Source organism: Microtus pennsylvanicus, chromosome 3, assembly GCF_037038515.1.
Source record: "Microtus pennsylvanicus isolate mMicPen1 chromosome 3, mMicPen1.hap1, whole genome shotgun sequence".
Lineage (NCBI taxonomy): Eukaryota > Metazoa > Chordata > Mammalia > Rodentia > Cricetidae > Microtus > Microtus pennsylvanicus.
Window position 1 is genome coordinate 34,667,199 of NC_134581.1, and position 24,074 is coordinate 34,691,272.

A 24,074-nucleotide genomic window follows, 5' to 3' on the forward strand; every position below is an offset into this window, starting at 1 on the left:
CTGTTTGTGGGACCCCTGGCAGTTGATACACGAACTGGCTTTTGTGGAGCCCATTCCCTATGGTGGATACTTGCTCAGCCTTCATGCAGTGAGGATGGCTAGGCTTAGTTAGCTCCCCACGGGAGGCCTTAACCTCTCTGAGAAATGGATGGGGGGTTGGGGAATGTGGGGAGAGTGGGAAGAGACGAGGGAGGGGGAACTGTAGTTGGTATATAAAATGAATTTTTAAAATATTCCATAGAAGCATCTGCCTACATTGCTTGTTGCTAACCGAATAGTATATACTGGCTTCAGAATTTCATCTATCTTTGGAGTTTAAAAGTTACTGTAAAAGCAGAAAATTAGGCCAAACATATATTAGTCACATTCTTTTCTAATTTGCTAGATGATGCTACTGGGTTAGAACAGTATTGTTAGTCTTTGAAATCAGACTTAGATTAGGCGTTACGGTATCCTCTGCAGTGTGCATTGCTCCATTGGTGCTGTGATTCCCTCTCATACACCGAGTATCAAGAGTGCTCAAGACAGTGACTCTGAACTAAAATTCTTCATGCTTACCAGCTGCTCTTTCTGATCCATTATGTGGCCATCCTGACTGTGATCCTCTTACAACATAACTTGTTAAAAATGGTAAAGTTTTGAAGTTATCCTGATTCATCGTCTCCTCACACTTATTTAGCTCCATCTGTGGATGTTGATTGTGGGTGACTGCTGGGGTGCAGTGACCACAGCGAAAGGACCATGGCGGGGGGTGCCTCAGCCTGTGTTGTGATCTATGTTTTACCTCCACATTGCCACTGTCCTCATTTATTGCCCATCATTGCTGAATGCACATTCAGCCTTACTTTTATGATGCTTCCTTCTGTTGTCTATAATATTTAGAAATATTATCTGGAACAAAACTCATCAAGCCTGCAGTTTTGAATAAGCCATCCCTGCAAAGTAAAGGTAGCCTAGCTACACCTAAGAGGCCAGATGACTCCACAGCTGACTCCTCTGTCCAGTTCCAGACTGTAAGTATTGAAGTTCATATTAATATTTCTAATTTTCATATTTTAAAATCATTTTAAAATTAGATTATAAATGTGTTAATTGCATACTTAAGAAAACATCGTAATTGAAGTTGATTAATGTGTACAGATATGAAATTTCTTTTCCTCATTCACATCATTCTCACTGGTTCCTTTGTACTAGAGCATTATTACCATGTCTTTGCCAGTCTCTGTCTTTCTGTTTGGGTTCTGCTCTTAACCATGCAACTCATGTAATGAAGTCATGCTTCTTTTTTAAAGGAGCCTTCAGGATCCTCTGGTGAGAACAGAGAGAAAGAATTACTTATGTTGAAAAGAGCTCAGGATGCAGAGGAAAAATGGAGGGGTGCACAAGCCCTAATTGAGCAAATTAAAATCACATTCTCAGAGAAGGAGAAGGAGCTGGAGAACACCCTGGAAAACCTTAAGAAACAGCAGGAAGGAGAGCTCTTCAAACTGAACCAGGAAAATTACATTCTTCAGGCCAAGGTACCAAATGTACTGTTCTGGGTTTCTTTCTTATATATTAAAATAAATAAATAAAAGCAATTATGCTTCCTTTCAAATTCCTTGATATCCTGGTACCGGGAGCTGTTCACCTTGATGTATTTGCTGTATACAATACAGACTTGGTTCTTGGTTCTCTCCAGAGTGAATTGAAATCAAACATGGCCCATTTTGATGATTTTCCTGTATTAGCTATTCTTTTGAAAACAAGTCAATGAGTTCCTTATACCCTTCAGAGAAATGAGAGTTCCAACAAGAGCTGTAGTAGAAGATCTAGAACCAGAGTCACAACAGTGTTTGCGAGTTCCTCTCTCACCAACAGCACTGTGCTGACTGGACAGTGCTCATGGCACTCCCCAGGACAGCCAGAATGGAGGTTGTGTGGGTCTGAGAACCTCTATCTTCCTCACTTCTTTCTTCATTCTCTGTTTGCAAATAAAGCAATTTATTCATTTTCTTAAAGTTAAGTAGCTTTGAAGAAACAAGCAGAAAACAGAGGTGGCTACAGCTTGGAGAAACATCTGATCCCATCACTGGAGAAAAACTGAAACAAATCCAAAAAGAAATACAAGAACAAGAGACACTTCTTCAGGGATATCAGCAGGTGAGACAGTTCTTCAGCCTCTGACGGCTTTGCATTTGACTCTTTAATTATAAATGTAAGGTATATTAAAATACTGCTGTGGTCATTTCACATGCAGATAGAAGTAAGGTAGTAAGTAATTTGACCAGTGTTCTTCCCCTACCTTTTCCCTCTCCTCGTCCTTCCTTCCCGCCCTCTCTCCTGTGCTCTGGAACTCACTGTATAGCCCAGGTGGTCCTCAAGGTTGTGATCCACCTCCCAAGTGCTGGGTGCAGGCATGCTCTTTCCTGCCCAGTTGTCCTGCACATTTATTAGCCAGAGTAAAGTAACTAAGAGCATCAATTCTGGTTTAAATAAAAGCCTAGTTTTAAATCTTAACTCTAACACCTGCTGTGGGGCCATGTCCAACCCTCTCACCTTCCTCTGTCTTTATGAGTAGGGATAATAAGACAAGGGAATAGTGAAATTCAAAATAAAACAATACAAACCAGCCCCCTAACCTGGAATACAGTAACCAGTCAGAAACTGTTGCATGCTATTTTAATAGCCATGTTCCTTAGAAATGAGCATATTTCCCTTAGCTTCTACACAGTTTGTAATAGGTTGTGACTAGTCTTGCTATTGTTTTCAGCCATCAATCTGCTCTCAAGTGCTGCTGCCTCAAGGATGAGCTTGTTTTTGTTTAGTGTGAGCTGTTGAAAGTGGCAGGTTTAAGATGTAGCTTCCTTTTCTGCCTCCTCTCGTCTTCCACCTCATTGAAGTTCCCTTTTACAACTATAATCTGAGCTTTGCGCCTCTCTTCATCAGCCAGAGAAGCCTGGGGAAACCATTTTCACCACACAAGATGTTCTGCCTCAGTTTAGGGAGACCATTGAGATTCTCATCCCCTGTCTCATCCTGCCATACAGAGAGGGACTTTAAGATTTCACAGGCTCTAAATATGTCAGCTGTCCCCTCAGAAGACAATACACAAGTTCCTTGTGTGTGTTGACATGCCATCTGCCAGGCAGTAGTTCACACATGCTGTGATAATCCATAGTTTTTGTTACCACCTCAAAAGCCTTTAGTTTTCAGAAAATTCTCAATATAAAGTGAGGTCAGTGTGTCAGAGCTCTAATCACAGATTCATCTGTTCCCTATCTAATTACCCCACTGTTAGAAGTCAGGCTCCTGGGATTTTCCTCTAGTCCTGATGTTTTTCCTTTCTGGCCAGAACCAGAACTGGTATATAGTCCTGCTGGGCTTTCTCACCTCAGCCCACAGGTAAGGCTAGGCTAGGCTTCTCCACTCTCTCTTTTGCCTTTACTCTGGTCAAATTCAGTGTATCGCTCTGACATTAGACTCTTCAGTTTGGGGAATTCTGTAACTTCTTTGCATGTTTCTAAAATTTTTAACATTTTAGAAAGAGTTATGTCTAGAGAAGTTGCCTTCTAAGATAATAAAAAATATGTGAAAAGGGTTTTATAAAATTAAAATCTAAGGAAATTGTAAAGACCACCTAAGTGACTTATCTACGCCTCTTCATGTCACAAAGTACTGCTAACTTTTAGCTGAAATCATTTTTCTGTTTTTAAAAAGGAAAATGAAAGGTTGTATAATCAAGTAAAAGATCTCCAGGAACAAAATAAGAAAAACGAAGAGCGAATGTTTAAGGAAAATCAGAATTTATTTAGTGAGCTAGCCTCTTTAAAGTAAGTTCTTTTGAATTTCTGACACTTAAATATACTTAACTCTTTCTAAGCATATTGGTACCATATTACTAATGAGGTTTTTTTCTTAGAAATGGTAAATACTTTTACATGTATCTGTTTTCATTTGTACACTGATTTCCCGTCTCGTAAATGTTACATTGCATACCAGAGGATTTTTTATTTCAGTAATTGATAGCTAGTATATACTCCAGTATTCTCAGTGTATCCATATGTGAGTTTGACGTTGCTTTCAAAGAACTGAAAATAGAGCACTTGCCTTTGTTGGTAAATAACTGGTCCCTAAACAATGATTTGACTAATAATACAAAAGTAAAAAATAAATCCACAGTATCAGCTTGGCCTTGGGTTCTGTAGAAACAGAATAACTATAGAATAACTCTGGAAAGAGAAAAAAAACATAATTCTAGAAAAAGAGAAAGAAAGTGAAAAAGGAGAGGGAGAGGATGCAAAGAGTATGATCTCAGCTGGAACCTGAGGCCGCGAGGGGGCCCTAGAAAATAGACCACGCCACAGTTTGTACCTCTGACTGGGATGTAGCTGGGAGGGAACTCAGAACATCTTCTGGGTCAAAGGCTGTTGTTTAGATGAACTCATTTGTTCCAAGTAACAACCTATGAGTTGTTACTATCCAACAATCTGACACTCACCACAGAGCCGTGGCCACCAGAGAGAGCCTGCTTACTCATGCCCAACCCTGGTCTATTACCTTACTAGTGGAAGAACAAACACCAAACCTACAAACAGGGACATATGAGGGCACTGTCTTCCACTAGGAAATGACTGTTTAGTACATCATTCCACATAAATGTCCAATTATTCAGGATGCTACCAGAAGTTCTGGTGACCATGAATATCACGGATACTAACCATATTGATTAACAGGCTTTCGTTTTTAGATGACTTATAACATGAAAAGTGTAGCCATTCACATATACTGACCTTTCGTGTAAAAGAGAAAAATATTCACCCTGTAATATACAGAAGTGACAGCTATACAGATTGGTGAACAGAGGGAAGGAGAGAGAGAGAAAAAGAGAGTGTTTTAATGCCCCTTTCTCTTATTCAGAGTGGCCCCAAAGCCAGGTATGTTGTTCTGATGCTTGAAGATACTTACATCTTCTTGTATGATGCTTCTCATAAGATCCGATTTGAACTGGAGATGTAGCTCAGTTGGTGAGGTCTGGGTTAGGTTCAGTCCCCAGTACCACATGCACTAGTCCTGGTATGCATGCCTGTAGTTGCAGTACTCTGGAGGGAGGCAGGAGGCTTGGAAGTTCAAGGTCATCCACAGCCATAAAACAGCCTAGTCTAGTTTGAACTCTGTGTCAGCTATTAGATAAGTAAACATAACTTTTAAAATACCACATTTTTACTCCCTGGCTTCTAGAAGGAACTATTCCTAAATCCCAAATTAAGTGGACTTCCATTATAAAATAATGAACAGATAATTATTTAAATAATTTATTTAAAACAAAGATTTTTCTTGAAAAAAGTCTAAAATTTGAATCTGAGGTCCAGATATGTTTCTGGTTTTGTTTCTATGTATTAAATTGAGATTTGTATTTGTCAGATCAAAGGAATCATTCAGCAGCAGTGAGACTAGGAGTACAGAAAGCTCTAGAAAAATGGTAACACTTATTTTTTTTTTTTTTAGAATTAAAAGCAAGTATTTTTAAATTTCAATTAAACCAAAAATCTTAGTATTTCTGTTCTTCTAAAGCAGAAAGTACAGGCTTTTCTCTCAAGTCTGCTTTCCTTTAACATGTCCATACTTTCATCTTTTTCCTCTAGTGATACATATAGTGTGAGTTCATTAGAATATTTTGTATTAAAGAAATACCTTGTCTTATAAAGCCTTTTTTTTTAATTTTGAAAATCAGAGAACAGGTGCACAAAAATCATTTCCTGTCTCAAGTAGTTGAAAATGTAGAACCCATGAAAAACCAGAGTTTCACAGATCTGCTAGCAGAATTACGGGCGGTGCAGGTAAGTTGAGTAAGGATTTAAACTATTGAGGTTGGTAAAGTTATCATAGAAATTCCAGTGTTATAGAAAAGTCTGTTTGTAATAAATATATAAATAAAAAGATATTTAAAGATATTTAAAATTAAGAAGTAGGGCTGGAGAGATGGCTCAGCCGTTAAAGGCTAGGCTCACAACCATAAATATAAAATTAAGAAGTATCTAAGATTAGCATTTAGTATTCCTGTGACTTTAATGTACAGAAAACCTTGGAAACCGGTTGAAATGGCCCCCACAATACAGTGTAACCTCTCCTCAGGCATTTATCACGTAGAGCCAGAGCAGAGTCATTGCATTTGGAGCACGTATACACTTTATTTCAAACAGATTCCTAGGGCTGTAAAGATGGCCCAGGTGTTGGTACAGAATATGTGGCTACTCTTGCGGAAAACCCAAGTTCAGTTCTCAGTACCCACTTCCGGCGGTTCACATATCACCTCTAACTCCATTTCCAAAGGATCCAGTACCCCTGACATCCAGGGGCCCCTTCACTCATGTACGCACACACTTATACATGTAATTAAAAATAAATCTTAAAAAACAAATTCTTCACTGTGGTAATACACTGTGTGCTGAAATAGGAAAACAGTAGGGAGGTAATTTCCTTTTCATCTTTTTCCCAAAGTACTCAGTGCATGTCTGAACAGCAGACTGTATTGTAAATATTGTATCCCAGATACACAAGATAAAAGTGGAGACTGGTTGGTGGTCTTAGTTCCCGGACAATCTCCTTCCTGAAGTCCTTTCCTGTGCCTGTATGTTGAAGAGCACTGCCCATGTTTTCTTACAGCAGTTTCAACGTTCCAGGTTTCAGACTGAGATCTTTGATCCATTTCAAGTTAAGCAGGGTAAAAGATATGGTTTAATAATTTCCATTATTCTACATGTGGACATCCAGGTTTTTTAGTACCATTTGTTGAAAGCACTTTCTTCAATGTGTATTTTTTGAAATCTTTCTCAACTACAAGAAGGTTCTAGTTATTTGTATTCAAATTTGGGTCTTTTATTTTGTACAGTTGGTCTACTTGTCTGTCAGTTTATGCTGGTAACATGCTGTTTCTATCACCATGAATCTGCGTGTGTTTTGAAATCTGGAATGGTGATCCTTTCGTGGTTCTTTTTGCTCAGAATTGCTTTGGCAATCTGGGGTCTTTTGTGGTTCCATGTGAATTTTAGAACTTTTTTCTATTTCCGTAAAGATTGAGTATAGGCAAAGACTGCTTGTTCATTTCCTAACTGCTCAGACCTGAATTATCACACAGAAACTATGTTAATTACAACAGTTTGACATATTAGCTCAGACTTCTTATTAAGTAACTCTTACATCTTAAATTAACCCATTTCTATTAATTTGTGTATTGCCATAAGGCTGTGGCTTACTGAAAAGTTTCTGAGTCCTTCTCCTTCAACAGCTACATGGCATCCCTCCAACTCTGCCTACTTTATATCTCTATTCAGATTTCCCATGTGTCTTTACTAAGTCATTGGCCAGAACAGCTTCTTTAATAACCAATGGTAATAAAACATTCATAACAAAAGAGGGTAACCCCACATCATCTCCCCTTTTCTGTCTAAATAAATAGGAAGGTTTTAACTTTAACATAGTATAATTATATATAACAAAACAGGCATAAAGCATAAAGTTACAATATTTATATCTACCTTAATTTTCATCATAACTAAGAAAAACTATAACTATCTATTCTTCAACTCTATAAAAGACCCCAGCAGGATATAATATTACCTAAGTTAACAGGAAGTGCATTGTAAGCTACTTCCAAAATTCTAGAATTGACAGAGACATCTTGCTGCCGGGACAGTCACTCAAAGTTCTTGTGTAACATTGGGGCCTCCATCTTCAGCCTACAGGCCCATAGTATCTGGCAGACATTTCCATGAAGCAGGAAATTTGAAAGAGTGTTTTTCCTCTATTGGCAGTTTATCAGTCACTTTCTTCTGTATCCTAAAGAATGTCTGGCTGACTCATGAAGCAGGGACCCTGAAGGACTGTCTCATCTTTAGGAAACTTTTGCACTCATTTTTCTGTTAGTCCTGCATGTCCACTTCACACAGCGTACCAACAAGCAGTCCAGGCAAGAGCAGTTTCTTGCCCACATGGCTAGCCTTTTCATATTAAAAGCAAATTCCATAACAAGTTTCTTCAATGCCCATAACCTTTCTGAAGTAATTGGTGCTGCCAGAAGCAGACATGTCTCACTGTTGAGAAAATTCTAAGTTCTTAAAACATTTTAAATGTCATATTCTGTAGGTCTTTGAAAGGGTTGAAGAATACTTATCCATCTGAAATATATCTCTGTACATCTAGAAAACCTAACTAATATGACTTACAAGTTTGACTATTATAGATGACTATTTATTAATCTGTATTTCTTAACTATACATTACATTTTTAAATGAGCTGCACAAACATAATACCTTAATCAAGAGCAGAAACATACATATAACAAAATTGACCTTAAATTTGTATCAGTAAGCCAAGATCCATACCATTGTAAAGAATTCATCTCTATAGCACAGCCTCCTTATTTTTTATAGAAATTGACTGACCATTAATCACTTAACAATCAACCCCCTTTAAAACAATGAAAACAATCATTTGTAAACAATATTTGGGAATTTGGGTGTAGTTTTTTAGTATTTCCTGCTAATTGGGTACACTGTTAATCAGGTCTTTCGTGGGGTAACCTGTGTGCTAGGACCATCTCAGCCAGCAATTCTGAAGCTATCGTAGATGTTGGACCATCTGGACATTTGCTTCAGAGGTCTTGTTTGATCAAACCATATTAGCCAGTAAGGAATCCACAGCTTCCTATTCTCTGTGGAAACAAAAGCAGAACCTCTTTTCCAAAGCAACATATCTTAGACCCAAATTTTGAAGTCAAGATACTTTAAAATATATATATATATGTTGATTTAGCTTAGCAGCCCATACAATGAAATGTCTCTCTGTACTTAGCTCATTTGTATCAAAAATTCAAAGAATACACAATAATATTCATAATCCAGACTTTCTGTGTATATTCCATCTTTACATGGCTTATTTTTCTTTATTCCTTTAATCTATGACTGTCTGTACTTATCTCTTTAAAGACTTTCTTTTATTTTTTAAACTATTTTTCTGTCTATACTCTTTCTTCTCTCTCTCTCTTAAGCCTATGTATATTTTTAAAATACATTGTGATCTGTTCAGAGGTTTATTTCTGTCTGAATCTGTCTTTATTGCATATCTGTAATCCTTTTCTGACCAGGAGTGCTTTAAAATGGTAAGCAGTGTGGTTGCAGCAGCCCTAGATGCTATCTCCGCCTCTCTCAGCCTTTCAATATGGCAGAGGTGCCTTTACTGCCAGCTCTGGAGCCTTGCTCACCACCTCAGCTCTGGTAAGCAGTTGACCCGTGCTGCCCACAAACCCCATTCATGTGCTCAGCCTCCTGAAAGAGCCAAAGCTGTTCATGCAACTACTACTAACCAGGAAGTCTTCTTAAAGGAGCTGCACAGTTTTTGCTGCTACCACTGAGTCAGGACGCCTTCTCTTAAAGGAATCATGCCTCTGCTTACTTCTAACAAATAGAGCCCACCCAAGATAATACTGCTACCAAGAAGCCATGCTTAATTCTGTGTGTGTGTGTGTGTGTGTGTGTGTGTGTGTGTGTGTGTGTGTCTAGAATTCCTTCCCAAGCCCTCTCAGGTTTTTTGTGGATGTAGTAGGCCCGTGTTGGCATGCCATTTTGTGAATAGAGACTTCTCATTTATTTCCCAGCCGACAAGACCTGAATAATCATGCAGAATCTATATTAATTGCAACACTGGCCTATTAGATCAGGCTTCTTATTAAGTAATTCTTACATCTTAAATTAGCCCATTTCTATTAATCTGTGTATTGCCATGAGGCTGTGGCTTACTAAAATGTTTGCAGGTCCTTCTTTGGCAGCTACATGGTGTCCCTCCAAATATGCTTACTTTCTCTATATATCTGTGTTCAGATTTCCTCCCTGGCTTCCCTCTACTAAGTCATTGGCCAAAACAGCTTCTTTAATAACCAATGGTAATAAAACACATTCGTAGCATACAGTGGGGAATCCACATCCACTGAGATGGAGACTTTGATTGAGATTACACTACATCTGTAAATAGCTTCTGGTAAAAATGGCCATTTTCACAATATTAATGATACCAACCCATGAGAATGAGCTGTCTTTCCATTCTCTAGCATCTACCTCTTTAGAGGTTCAAAGTTTTCATTGTATGCACAGTAACTCACAGGGAGGGAAAGTCCTATTTGCCAGGTAGAACCCCTCATACACCGTACTGACATGACACAGGCCCTGTTTCTGCATCTACACAAACCCAGAGCAGAGTCCTTATCCATTTAGGTATTTACTGTGTGGTTGAATTCAATGACACTTTAAATTCTGGACTACTATAATGAAGTAAGCACTGCTAGATAGCATTTCTAAGTCAGAGTGATTAAACACACAGTATTTTCAGAAAGGTATATGGATTTTGAAAACTTGAAGTTCATACCCTTGAAAAGACATCCATGGACTACACAGATTAAACAATGAAATGAGTCTGAGATGGCTATAAAATCCAAAATGACATTATGCTTTATGAACATACTTACTTTCTTTTGTCAGACTTAATTTAAATCATAACATAGTATAATACAGGATTTGTGAGAATCTGTAGTTTTATTACTGTGAGAACAGTTTTAAGTCTGATGTAGTGTGTGTGTGTGTGTGTGTGTGTGTGTACACGTACGTACACACAGAGTACGTGCCATGCCATAAAGTAAGCAGAAATTATAAGCCAATTTCACAGAAAGTGAGAAGAATCCGTACATGGAGCAGTGTTGTATAAAACAGAGTTTCAAGTTTGTGTGGGCATAGAAGGAAATACTGGGAATCTCTTTCCTGGCTACACACTAGACTCTGAAGGATAGGCGTGAATTTTGCAAACGAGAAGAGTGGACATAGTCCAAGTATTGACAATGGTGTGGAGCACAGGATATTTGGGGATTCACTTAGCTTTTATTTTAATTTTTAAATTATTCTTACTTTATTTGCATGAGTGTTTTGCCTGCATGTGTGTCTATATAGCACACATATATCTGGTGCCTATCGAGACCAGAGAGCATCAGATCCCCTGAAACTGGAGTTACAGATTGCTGTGAGCCACTGTGTGCATACTAGGAATCAAACCTGGGTTTCCTGAAAGAGCAGCCAGTGCTCCCAACTGTCGCACATCTCTTCAGCCCCTTAACCTTTATTTTATGTAATTGTTATTTGAGTTATCAAAATAATTCAGGCATGGTGATCCAGCACCTGGGAGGCAGAGGCAGGTAGATCTCTGAGTTGGAGACCAGCCTGATCTACCTAGCGAGTTCTAGGGTTGCATATGAGAATCTGCCTTTAAAAAAAAAAATCTGCTTTTAGTTAAATAGGTAATAGGTCAGGTAGTGATGAGTTTTAGTCAGAGGAAAAGCTTACATTTTCAGAGAAAGTGGCCAGGCAAGGTTTTGCCGAGGCTTCTTTTGAGCAGTCATGACAGGAAGGAGCAAGTCACCTTGCAGAGGGATACCTGGCAGACGTGGGTAGGAGTGCTCTAGAGGTAGTGGGTGTTCAGAGAGCAGCAAAGAGGCCTCTGTGGCTCCTGTGCTCAGTCACAGCCAGGTTATGTGACACTCAAAGTCTTGGTTCACTTAGGATTCACCCTAAGGGAAGAACCACCAGGGGGTTCAGCTGGAGCACTGTAACTAGACCAGCTAACTGCTACAAGAGCAGGCCTGGGGAAATGCTTAGATATAATTACAGCAGTCCAAGCAGAGGCCTTCAAAAAGAACACATTAGGATAATAGAGTGTGGATCTCCAATGCAATGGTGAGAAGACAGGAATCAGTACTAGAACCTGGGATGTTAATGGTTTAGGGGTAGAGCAACCTCTGACCCTTTTACATAAAATGTGACTTGAAATTCAGGAAATTTCACAACAGTATTTTTGATGGGTTGAGAGGAGAGAATATCCCATGATTTATTGTGTTTGGAAGTAGCCCACTTTTATATTCCTTCAAATATTAAGAAAGAGAAAAACCATCTGATGGAAGATATCAAAAGAGTGAAGCAGGACAAACAAGCTCTTGAAGTGGACCTGGAAAAAGTGAAGAAAGAGAGAGACCAAGCCAAAGAGCAGATTGCTTATGCCACAGGTGAGCGCGGCTGAGACTGCTCTCTTTTGGTTCCAATCATGAAGTAAATAGAAATTGAATGGTATCATTAAAATACTTATCTGTAGGTAACTTGTAATCTTTGAAAAATTTAAAATGAGTGATAAAATGATATCTACTTCTTACTTTTAACTAGAACAGTTGTAACATCAAGGGAGAATCCAGCATTAATTTAATTCATAGCTTGTGTTGAGTTGTTTAGAGGCCTGTGGTCTTGGCCTGGCTGAGCTTCCTGAAGGCAGGACTGAAACATGCTTTGTCTGTTTGTTTGGTTTTGGTTTGTTTGGTTTTTTTTTTTTTGCCACATGAACACTTAACATTGCATTATTTTATAGGAATGAAAAGAAACATGGCATGGCACCCACCAGTAAACATCTGGGGAGAAAGATAAGGATAAACAGAATTTAATAGGGAGGTGGGGGTACAGACAACAAGAATTTGGAGAAAAATGGCATTGGAGTCAGGCCCAGACAGTGAGATTTGGAAGTAGAGGAACAGAGGGAGGCTTGGGTGTGTGCCTTGAGCACATTGCAGAGTAGGTGGTCAGGGCAGCAGAGCACAGCTGCAAAGATCGAAGGACTTTGGCTGTCTGCCACAGTTAGTCTTCTATCTACAGTGCCGTCGGCTTCAGTGTAAACGCCATACAAAGAAGCCATTAACTGCGTATAAGAAAACAGTGTTCCCTTCCCTTATCTCTAAAGTAGAGGGGTAAACTACTTTTCAAAAATTCAAAAATGTTTTCCATATAAATTTGTTGTGTTAACTAAAATGAGCCACTTACTAATGTATGCCATTTTTACTAATTATAAACATTCCTTATTTTTATTTCTTGAACCTATTTCTCCACTGGAAACAACTCGATGTTCATAGTATGTTAGTGGGAAGCAGTCACACATTTCTAGATAGCCATGCTTGTTATGAAGTAGAAGCTTCGGATTATAAACACAATCTCTTGTCTCTATTACTAGAAGATTCAACTAGATGTATATATAGATTATTTGTTCATTCCTCTTTTTTAATAATGCTTTCATTTAAATAGACATTGGCTTTTTATTTAAAACATTGGAATTTTGTTGTTTCCCTATTTTAAAAAATTACCATCAGATTATTGAGTTACTTTATTGTTTAGGTGAAAAATTATATGAAATAAAAATTTTGGAAGAAACACATAAACAAGAAGTCAGTCGTCTGCAGAAGCGGTTACAGTGGTACGCCGAGAATCAGGAGCTTCTAGATAAAGATGCAGCTCGTCTCCGAGAGGCCACTGAAGAAGCTGAGAAGCTGAAACTAGAGGTACTTTTTACAGGAGCCCTCGCGCTGTGGTGTCCTCATGTCTAACCTTGTCACTGCCCCCTCGGTCTTTGTGCTTTGTCTCCTGTACTGGAGATGCTCTGCTGTGCCGCCGCATCCCTAACTCTAGACCCCTTACTCCTAGGGTCTGGATTTATAGCTAGTTTGAGCTTTGGTTTGAGTTTAAATGACTAGTCATTTTAGATGGACTGTGGGTAAATGCCAGCTGCTTATCACAGCCTGTAGGGACCATCTGGCCTGATCACACCTCCTCCGCGCCACTCGGTGAGTAGACTCTAGCCACACAGCTCCTCCAGACTCATTCCGCTTGCTGCCTTGTCCTTGGGTTTTCTCACGCCTCACTCCCCCTCTTCCTGTCAAAACTCAGCTCCAGTTTGTACTCTTTGAGCTTCCTCCCCAGCCTGTCCCTGCTCTTTGTCTTTCACTCCACCCTGTTTGGTTGATAGCACTGTCTCTCTGTACAGTGATTTTCTTTACCCGTTGATTTACTTAGCTGGTCATCCATCTGCCTCTACAAGCCAAGGACCCAGATTCTCTCGTTTGCTGCCATCTTCTGCCTCCAGTACTGTACTTTGGAGACACTTGGAACAAAGGATTTGCTCAATCAGTGTCTGTAACAGAGTGAATTAGTGAATTAACGTTGTGCAGCCCCCACCTTTGGTGCTTTCCTGTTCTTGTAAATGCACTTCTTACATCACCATGTTCTCCCCTTGTCAACAGATTGAAAAACTGAAAACTGAGTCCGGGAGCCCAACTACTCAGCAAAGGTTACGCTCAAAGGAAAGAGCTCTTGATGCCAAAAGAATTCAGGATCTGGAGCGGCAGGTAGGTGTCAGAGATGAATTTTTATTGAAGCACCTTTAATGTATACAGACTGAATTATTCAAGAAATCCTTAAAGTGCCAACAATAAAGTGTGTAACAGATTGCATAACTCAGGGCTCAGACCTGCAGAAGACAGAGATCTATTGATGAGAGGTCCTTCTGCTGCCCAGCGTTAGGAAGACAGAAGCAGAAATTTGAAACCTTGGGTATTGAGTTTTAATTCTTGTTTCTTGGGAGGCTGAGGCAGTAGGATCACTCGAACTCAGGAATTCAGGACAATCTCAGAAACATAGCAAAATTCTTTCTTTTTTTTTAGATTAACCCATAATATCCTGACCAAAAATAGGTGGGAAGGGAGTATAGGAAGAAAGGTCCTAGAATCTGGATTATGTGGCTAACACTTGGGAAATATTACAAAACAAACACCGTACACAAAGAACATTCAATTTCCCATCTGCTGGCCATCAGCTTGGACCTTGCTCATCACATGTTTACTTCAGGATGGCTATAGCAAAGAGACTTCATTAAACTCTTACTGTGGAGCTTCTCAAGAAGAAGAATTTTTTATTGAAGTAGTTTTTGAGGGATACAGACAATTTTCTTTTATTTTTAAAGCATTCTATGTAGCATTTATATTCATAGCTGAATATTAAAGCATGATTTTCCAGCCTTTGAGGGAGCAGGACTTTTGTAATTGCCTGCGGGTACTTAAACAGACAGCTATTATTTCATCACAGATCCAAGACTGTGAGGTCATCACAGAGCTGAGTGGTTTTATGAGGAAGTAAAATTCAACTTTGTTACCTTCACGGAACCTTTTCTGGGTATTAAGAGGTATGACTTAGTAATTTGGCTAAAGAAAAGACCAGGACAGAAGTGGCTTGAAGAGTGAGAAGTATTTGAAAGTGTTCAGGTTGTCTTCAGGGCTTAGGGTTTATGTTGCCCAGTGTAGAAACAGCTGTCCAGTACTAGGAAGGGATAGAGGCAAAGGAGTAAGTCCATTTGATGATCTCCTAAAGAGAGACCATGTCAGAGTGGATGTGTGGGAGAAAAGGAGTGGTAAACTTGACCTGTGTATGAGACTTCAGATGGTGGGCTGGAGAGATGCGCAGTCATTACAGTGCTTCCTGTGCAATCCTGAGGACCTGAGGTCACTCCTTGGGGCCTCCAGAAACAGTCAGCATGGCAGCATATGCCTGTCATCCCAGTTCTGGAGGGGTTTACTGGGCATCTAGCCAACAAGCCCAGTCCACAAGTTCCAGACACCCATAAAATATCCTATAAAAATCCTGTCTCCTGAGACTCACCTGAAGACCAGCACTCAAGGTTGACAAGGCTTGTGTTTGCCAGTGCAGGTCTATACACACACACTTTCCTTACCTCCCCATCCCCATGTGGGGCTCCATATTGGCCAGAAACACACTATTTATAACAGTTGCACTCTGATTGAACATTTGTTGATTATCCATCTGAGGGTAGATCCTTGAAAAAATACTCTTTGATAATATTTTTAGTTAGGTTGCTACCTGTGCATGTCTGATATGCTTACTTAATCTGTCTCCTTGAGCACTTCTTTTGTAATGATTTTATGCTTGAACATCTGCTTTACAGCCAGAATATATCACAGTATAGTTAGAATCATTTCAAGTCATGTTCTGAAATGGATCAGCTGTAAGTAAAATGTACTTTCTAAATAGAACATAAGTAAGAATGAGGCTAATTGTATGTACTTTATAAGAAAATTTAATTATCTTTTCATACTTTTATTTAATGTACTATTTCATAGTTTAATTGTCTGAGATCTTTTTAAAAGTGACCTTGTATACCAGACAGACATTAGCCAAAGAATAAAATTTTAACCAAAAATTAAAGAAGATACATACAGACAAAATTTAATTTTTTCCCACAGAAGTATTATGTATTTCATTATATGACATTTTAATATTAAAACAAATCTATTAGTTTAAAATAGTTTAATCTAGTTCTCTTTTTAACATATATGTCATGTATACCTGCCCTAATTAGTAATTCACTCTGATTACTAGGTTGTTAATACCAGAGGAAACAGCTCTGAATGCTGTTCTGGTAAAGTAAATTTGTGATATGTATCTGGATAGAGCTCAGTTGATAGTGTGCCACGAGCAGGCAGTTTTAAGAAATAGAAATGCTTACTGCTGGCTTTGCAGCCGGTATGTCCCAGAATTTCTACTGTGAGTTGTGTTGTCTGCTCATAGGTTTTTGAGCTCCAACAATTAGGAAATTTAGTCCCTTTTTAGACAAATTCATACTAAAAGCCAGCATTTATCAGTGATAACTATATACTGATACTCAGCAAAAGCTTATCAAGATAGAAGTTAGTTGATTCTCCCTGTTTGAATCCTGGGGGTTAATATTGCTGATATCTTTGTTTTACCCATAAAGCAAGAAATTTGGATTGAGGAGACCAAGGTCCTCTAGTGAGGAGCACAGTAACCAGACATGACCTTAACCACTGTGCTCTATTGGGTCTCAGCTTTGTATTATTGCATGCTTGTGAGGTAGGGAAGTGTTGAGACAAAGACTGTTGGGTTTAACATATAGTTTACAGAATGCCATGGCTGTCGTAATACCATTTTAAAATAGGTGCAGGCTCTGGCTCCTGTAATACCAAGCTGCAGTTTCTGTGCATTGAAGCACAGTACTCTCTTACAGAAAAGTCTTAAAATACATCATTGGTTTGTAGACTGAGTGAAGGTAGTCGTTGATGAAGACTTTAAGAAGGTCATTTTAGGAGAAGGAGACATGGCTCTGCAGTTCAGAGCCCTTGCTACTCTTGCACAGGCCCCAGGTTTGATTCCCAGCACCCACACGGTAGCTCACAACAGTCTGTAACTCTAGTCTCGGGATTCTTCTGACCCCCATAGGCACTGCATGCACATGGTACTCAGGCAGAACACCCATATATTTAATTTTTTTCTTTTAAAGGATAATGTTAACTGTCCTCGGCAGGGAGGGCTGATGTCCGAGAAGGGCAGGTGCAGGTGCTTAGGGTGGTCTGTGTCTGTGGTAGTGCATTGCCTGCTCTGTGCAGGTCGATTCATTTTCAGCCAGTAGGTACCAGGAATGCTGTCACATGAAGGGGTCAGTGAGCAGAACAAGAGCTCTGTACTGCAGACCAGCTATTAGCAATAGAATAGCAAGGCTGAAGGTGTGCTTTTGAGTGAGTGTAAGATCTCTAGGTTGAACACGCTAATTAGACGTTAGAGGGTGATCTTTTGAAATAACTGCGTTCCTGTGCCTCTGATTCAGAATGGAGGTTGGATGTCAACATCCTTGACATGACTGGTGTGGCATAATCTAAGCCTAGACATTAAACTGCTTCTTTATGTATATTTGTCAATTTACAGGTATTTAACACTTTTTCATAGGTTAAAGAAATGGAAGGAATTCTGAAGAGAAGATACCCCAACTCTTTACCTGCTTTGATTCTGGCTGCTTCCACAGCTGGTGATTCAGTAGATAGAAATACAGTAGAGTTTATGGAAAGGAGGATAAAAAAGCTAGAAGCTGATCTGGAGGGCAAAGATGAAGAAGCAAAGAAAAGCCTTCGCACAATGGAACAACAGTTTCAGAAAATGAAGGTAAGTGCTTCAAGGTAGCAGAGACGGAGTATGGGAGCAGGTCATTCCCAGCCCTCACTTTAACAAACATCTCAGAGCATCCTTGTCCGCCATTGTGGTTCCATATAAAAGAAGTCTAGATCCACTGTGTCTTCTTAGGCTCCATCAGCAACTCCTTTCTGTTTCTGACAGAATAATCAAGTGCAAGATATGTTTATTTTAAAATAATTATTTTACATCCTGGTCACAGTTTTCCCTCCTCCCAGTCCATCACCTCCACCCTGCAATCCACTCCTCCGTTTCTGCTTAGGAAAGGGAAGGTCACCCATGAGTATCAATAAAACATGGTATATCAACTTGCAGTAAGACTATGCACTTCCCCATGTATTAAGTGTGAGCAAAGCAACCCAGCATGAGGAGTAGGTTCCCAAAAGCCAGTAAAAGAGTCAGAGACAGCCCCTGTTCCCACTGTTTAGAGTCCCACAAGAGGACCAAGCTACTCAACTGTCACATATATACAGAATTACTAGGTCTGTCCCATGCAGGCTCCCTTCTTGTTACCTCTAGTCTCTTTGGGTCTGTGTATTATGGCATAGTTATCCTTTATTTACATCTAATACCTACTTATGAACTAGTATATACCATGCTTGTCTTTCTCAGTCTGGGTTACCACACTCAGGATGATTTTTTTCTAGTTCCACCCATTTGCCTTGTTTTTAACAGCTGATTGAGGGACATCTATGTTGTTTCCAGCTTCTATTACAAGTAAAGTTGCTGTGAACATAGTTGAGCAAGTGTTCTTGTGATATGGTTGAGCTTCCTTTGGGCATATGTCCAAGAGTGGGTCTTATGGTAGATTGATTCCCAGTTTTCTGAGAAACCATCATACTGATCTCCAAAGTGGCTGTACAAGTTTACACTCCCACTAGCAATGGAGAAGTGTTACCTTTGTTCCATGTCCTCTTTAGACTGAGGTGTGATTTTTGTTTTTTGGTTTTTCGAGATAGGGTTTCTCTGTAGCTTTGGAACCTGTCCTGGAACTAGCTCTTGTAGACCAGGTTGGCCTCAAACTCACAGAGATCTGCCTGCCTCTGCCTCCCGATTGCTGGGATTAAAGGTGTGTGTCACCACTGTCTAGCATCAACTGTGATTTTATTCTTAGCCATTCTGAAGGTGTAAGATGGAATCTCAAAGTTGTTTTGATTTGCATTTCCCTGATGGATTTGGATGTTGAACATCTCCTTAAATGTTTCTCAGCCATTTGAGATTCTTCACTTGAGAATTCTCTTTAGATTTGTATTCCCTTTTTAAATTGGATTATTTAGTTTGTTGAGATCTAGTTTCTTGAATTCTTTATATATTTGAAAATCAGCACTCTGTTGAATGTGGGGTTGATGAAGATCTTTTCCCATTCTATAGGCTGCCACTGTTTTGTCTTATTGACAATATCCTTTACCTTACAGAAACCTTTCAATTTCATGAGGTCCCATTTTTTGTCAGTTTTAGTACCTGTGCTATTATTGGTGTTCTGTTCAGAAAGTTGTCTCCTCTGTAGGAGAAGGGCCTGCTTGTTTGTCCTGGTGCACCGAAATAATCACATGGAAACTGTATTAGTTAAATCACTGCTTGGCCCATTAGCTCTAGCCTCTTATTGGCTAACTCTTACATCTTGATTTAACCCATTTCTATTGATCTGTACATCGCCACGTGGCAGTGGCTTACCAGCAAAGATTCAGCTTGTGTTACTCTGATGGTGGCTCCATGGCAAGCTCGCCCACCCCCCCCCCCCCCGCCTTTGCTTTCTTCCTCCCTGAAATCAGTTGCATCTTCTCCGCCTACCTAAGTTCTGCCCTATCAAGGGCCCAAATCAATGAAAGCAACACAAAGACTGAAGGACCTCCTACACCACTCCTCTGCCAAAGCATTCAAGGTTATTTCCCACTTTCTCTTCTGTCAGGTTCAGTGTATCTGGAGGGGGTCTTTGATCCCTTTGGACTTAAGTTTTGTACAGGGTGATAGACATGAGTATATTTTCACTCTTCTCCACGTTGATATCCAGTTATGCCAGCACCATTTGTTGAAGATGCTTTCTTTTTTTCCATTGTAGAATTTTGGCTTATTTATCAAAAATTAGATGTTCATAGGTGTGTGGATTTATGTCTGGGTCTTTAATTCAATTCCATTGATCCACCTGTCTGTTTTTATGCCAATACCATGTGATTTTTATAAGTATAGCTCTGTAGTAGAGTTTGAAATCAGGGATGGTGATGCCTCTGGAAGTTCTTTTACTGTACAGGATTGTTTGAGCTATCCTGGGTTTTTTGTTTGTTTTGTTTTTCCATATGAAATTATTGTTCTTTCAAGGTCTTTAAAGAAATGTGTTGGAATTTTAATGGGGATTGAATTGAATCTATATATTGCTTTTGGTAAGATGGTCATTTCTGCTATCTTAATCCTGATCCATAAGCACAGGAGATCTTGCTATCTTCTGACATCTTCAATTTCTTTCTTCAAAAATGTGAAGTTCTGCACAATATATCATTATGCAATCCTGTCAGTATTAGAGTCAAAGGAAAATAAGTCAGGAAAAATAGATTAAAATACCTCTTCTGTGTGTTCAGAAGCAGAGGAGAGAAGGCACTGCCATTGTTGAAGTTCATCTAGTAGTGGGGGGTAAGGAGATGAGACAGAGGCACCCGTGTTGGAGGTGGGAGGGGTTACTAAAGAGCATCCTTGCTCAGAAAGTTTTTAATTCCTGAATTTTCCATTCTTTAGTGGAACAGAAATGAATCAGAATGTTCACTCTAGCTCCATTAGGTTCCTCCTGCCCCCTCACACCCCCCTTCTGTGTGCACATACTACCCCATCCCTCTTTTAAGTGGTAGCTTTGTGTGTTCTAATCAGGTGCTCTACCACTGAGCTACAGCCCAGCCCCATGTACATCCACGTTTGTTGATACCCCTTAAAAAATTTCTGTGTGATCACATTAAATATCCAGACTACATATTTAATAACTATTTAATCAATTAGCTACTAATTATAAATACTAGAAGATCAAGTGTCACCCTTCCCGTATGTGCTTAAGTACATTCCTACTACCACACAAACATTTGACTAAATGATTATAGTTACTGTTAACAGTTCACTGAACAAGTGGGGACTCTAAAGCATGAACTCTAGCCTACTACCGTGTTTCTGTGTCTATAAATCTACCTACACTAATTTTCCTCCTCTTACAATTCCCTACCACCTTTCCCTCCCTCCCCTTCCTCACATTACCTGCCACTTGCTCCTTTCAGTTCTTATTTTCAATAGACACTAATATTCAGTAACCTTTGTCTATCCCCCTTCTCCTCCTAGGTAACCCTGTGTCTACTTACCCCGTTTGTTTTCTTTTTTTATTGTTTTCATTGAGCTATAGATTTTTCTCTGCTTCCCTCCCTCTCCCCTCCCCTTCTGCCCTCTCTCATGGTCCCCACGCTCCCAATTTATTCAGGAAATCTTGTCTTTTTCTACTTCTTGTAAAGATTAGATCCATGTATGTTTCTCTTAGGATTCTCTTTGTTGTCTAGGTTCTCTGGGATTGTGAATTGTAGGCTGGTTTTTCTTTGCTTTATGTCTAAAAGCCACTTACGAGTGAGTACATATGATCTTTGTCTTTCTGGTTCTGCTTACCCCGTTTTTTTACTCAGCCTTGAAGATGAAATGTAAATGTGATGTCTCGGTGCAATCTTCCCAACTTCCTTGGGTCTCCAGGCATCAGCACTGCCTCAGCCCCTGTGCTATGTGTCTTTACTGCAAGTGTCCTAAAACATGGCGGCTGCCGTGTTGCTCTCCTCCTCTAGACCGTTATCTATTTGAAAACACAGCTAAAGATCATTAGAACCAAGCACAATACTTGGTTGTAGCTCAGTAAATGCTCATAAATGAGCAAACATTGGTACCTGACTCCAAATAGAATAAACTCTTTATTCTGTATATTTCATTTTGCACTAAAGGTCCAATATAAAAATTCTAAGCTGTTGCACTCCCTGTTTTGAAAATGTACTGTTCTCTAGAGTTGGAAGCAAGAGGATGGATCACAGGTTCAAGGCCAGCAAGACCCTCTTTTTAAAAACCAACACAAATAGAAAATGTACTGTTTCTCAATGTACTTCAGTACCTCCAGTTGCTTTGCATGTTTATCCTCAGGGTATAGCAGCTTGCATGGAGAAGCAAAATTATAGGCTAACATTAATTTAATTAGTTTAACAGTATAAAGTATCAATACTATTATTTTATTAAGCCTCAACTATTTTCTTTTTGAGACAGAGCCTCATATATATCAGGCTGCCCTTGAGCTCACTGTGTAGCCCCAGTAGATCTTAAACTCCTGACCCTCCTGCCTCGGGGTTGCAGGCATGTGGCACTATGCCCGGCTCTTAAACTTAAATTTTAACACCTGAGGGCTGAGTCAGCACATGTTACCTACTGAATCAATGTTTAAATGATATAGTTACACCTTTCAGAGACTAAAATCAATACATCTGATTTGCAAAGAAAGCTGAAGACATAAGAATATATGAGTGTTTGGACAGAGGACTCGTGTGGACACAACAAAATGCACAGTTTCGGTAAGTAATGGTATATTTAACAGGGTTTTGATAGGACCTGAATTCTCTCCTCAGATCCAGTATGAACAGCGGCTGGAGGAGCAGGAGCAGCTGCTTGCACACAGAAAGGAAGCTCCGCAGAACCAGCACAACAGTTCATCCAGGCTGAAGGCACTTGAGACAGAACTTGGGGAAATAAAGGAAGCCCATCAAGTCACTGTAAAAAAGCTAGAAGATGAAATTGATGTTCTTAAACATCAGAATGCTGAGTTAGAACACAAGAAGAATGGCAAAGAGGATCAGGACCTCCAGTCTATAGAATTTCAGGTAGAGCAGGCACATGCTAAAGCAAAACTGGCAAGACTCAATGAAGAACTGGCAGCAAAGGAGAGAGAGATACAAGACCTTTCAAAAACTGTGGAGAGGCTCCAGAAGGAGAGAAGAATGATGCTGTCTAGGCAGAGCCCCAGGAGCAGAGAGGAAATGTCTGCCAAACGGCTGAAGAAAGAGGCTTTGCACCCAGATCGAGGGAATGCACATTCCTTCCCTGAAACCCTAGATGCCAAACTGTACCACCCACACACCTTTACGGACTCCCATGTTTCAGAGGTTTTACAAGAAAACTACAGATTGAAGAAAGAAGTAGAGGGGTTGATTCTAGAGAGAAGTAAGCTGAAGATGGACTCTGAAGCAGCAGTACAGCAATTTGAAAACTCCATGAAAAGGTAAAAGGTTAAACTTCATAAATATATGGGAACACAGTTTAATTATAAGGCATATTTTCTCTATAATATCTTGACTTTGAAACACATTCATACATTTTAAGAAACTATAGTTGATCGACTGCTAGAATGCTTGCCTAGTGTACATGGAATCCTGTGTTTGATCCCCAAAACCACAGAAACTGTGTGTGGGGAGCATCCACGTCCTCCTAACACTCAAACACTTGGTAAAAGCTGGAGGATCATAAAGGTCATTCTTGGCTACATAGCAAGTTACCTGTGACTGGTCTTAAAAAATAGTATTTATTATATTATGTGTATGTAGTGGAATGTGTGAAGATAAAGGATTTTCAGTGTAGGATCCTCTACCTGATGAAGATTCTGATGAACTGAAACCTCCGTGCCAATCCAAGCCATGTCTTTGGGGTTACTGGCAAGTTTCCTCTCTTTACTCATAAATTAGTTCTCCCTCCCCCCGAGGCTCCCATTCCTACCCATGATTGCTAACTGTTAATTCCAACTGCCAGTCAGTTTTATCTCCTTTATTGCTTGAGTTCATTGTCTATAGGACACTGCCTATCACTGTTCCCACCCATACCCCCCTCCTTTCTGTACCTAACAGGACATCATACTTCCCACCCTGTCATTCTTCATTTCTTTCTCTCCCAGTCATCTTGGTGTGTGTGTATTTAAATGTTCTCATTGTCATTGGATCATTATGTCTTTTAGTAACTACCAGTACTAAAGTTCTCTGCCTCTCTTTTCAGATTCTGTGGCTCCTCTCATATTAATCTCTGTGCCTAACTGCCATGTTTCTTTGTGCTTCTTGCTCAGTTGTGTTTGAAGTTCTGCTTCTTTCACAAAAAATTTCTTGGCCCATCTCAGAAAATTACTTGCTTCCACCCACAACGCCTACATAAGCATTAATC

At 39.6% G+C, this 24,074-nt stretch overlaps 1 protein-coding gene across 2 annotated transcripts in view; it reads left to right on the top strand.

The window, feature by feature from the left end:
• Cep162 (centrosomal protein 162) overlaps positions 1 to 24,074 on the top strand; it is a 75,363-nt gene that overhangs the window by 36,840 nt on the left and 14,449 nt on the right. For both annotated transcript variants that reach the window (XM_075965050.1, XM_075965049.1), the window contains exons 14-23: positions 883 to 1,013; positions 1,293 to 1,520; positions 2,002 to 2,142; positions 3,700 to 3,812; positions 5,714 to 5,819; positions 11,953 to 12,079; positions 13,227 to 13,390; positions 14,129 to 14,233; positions 17,640 to 17,852; positions 22,499 to 23,148. In XM_075965050.1, coding sequence (XP_075821165.1) covers positions 883 to 1,013; positions 1,293 to 1,520; positions 2,002 to 2,142; positions 3,700 to 3,812; positions 5,714 to 5,819; positions 11,953 to 12,079; positions 13,227 to 13,390; positions 14,129 to 14,233; positions 17,640 to 17,852; positions 22,499 to 23,148 — 1,978 coding nt within the window. The remainder of the gene's footprint in view (positions 1 to 882; positions 1,014 to 1,292; positions 1,521 to 2,001; positions 2,143 to 3,699; positions 3,813 to 5,713; positions 5,820 to 11,952; positions 12,080 to 13,226; positions 13,391 to 14,128; positions 14,234 to 17,639; positions 17,853 to 22,498; positions 23,149 to 24,074) is intronic.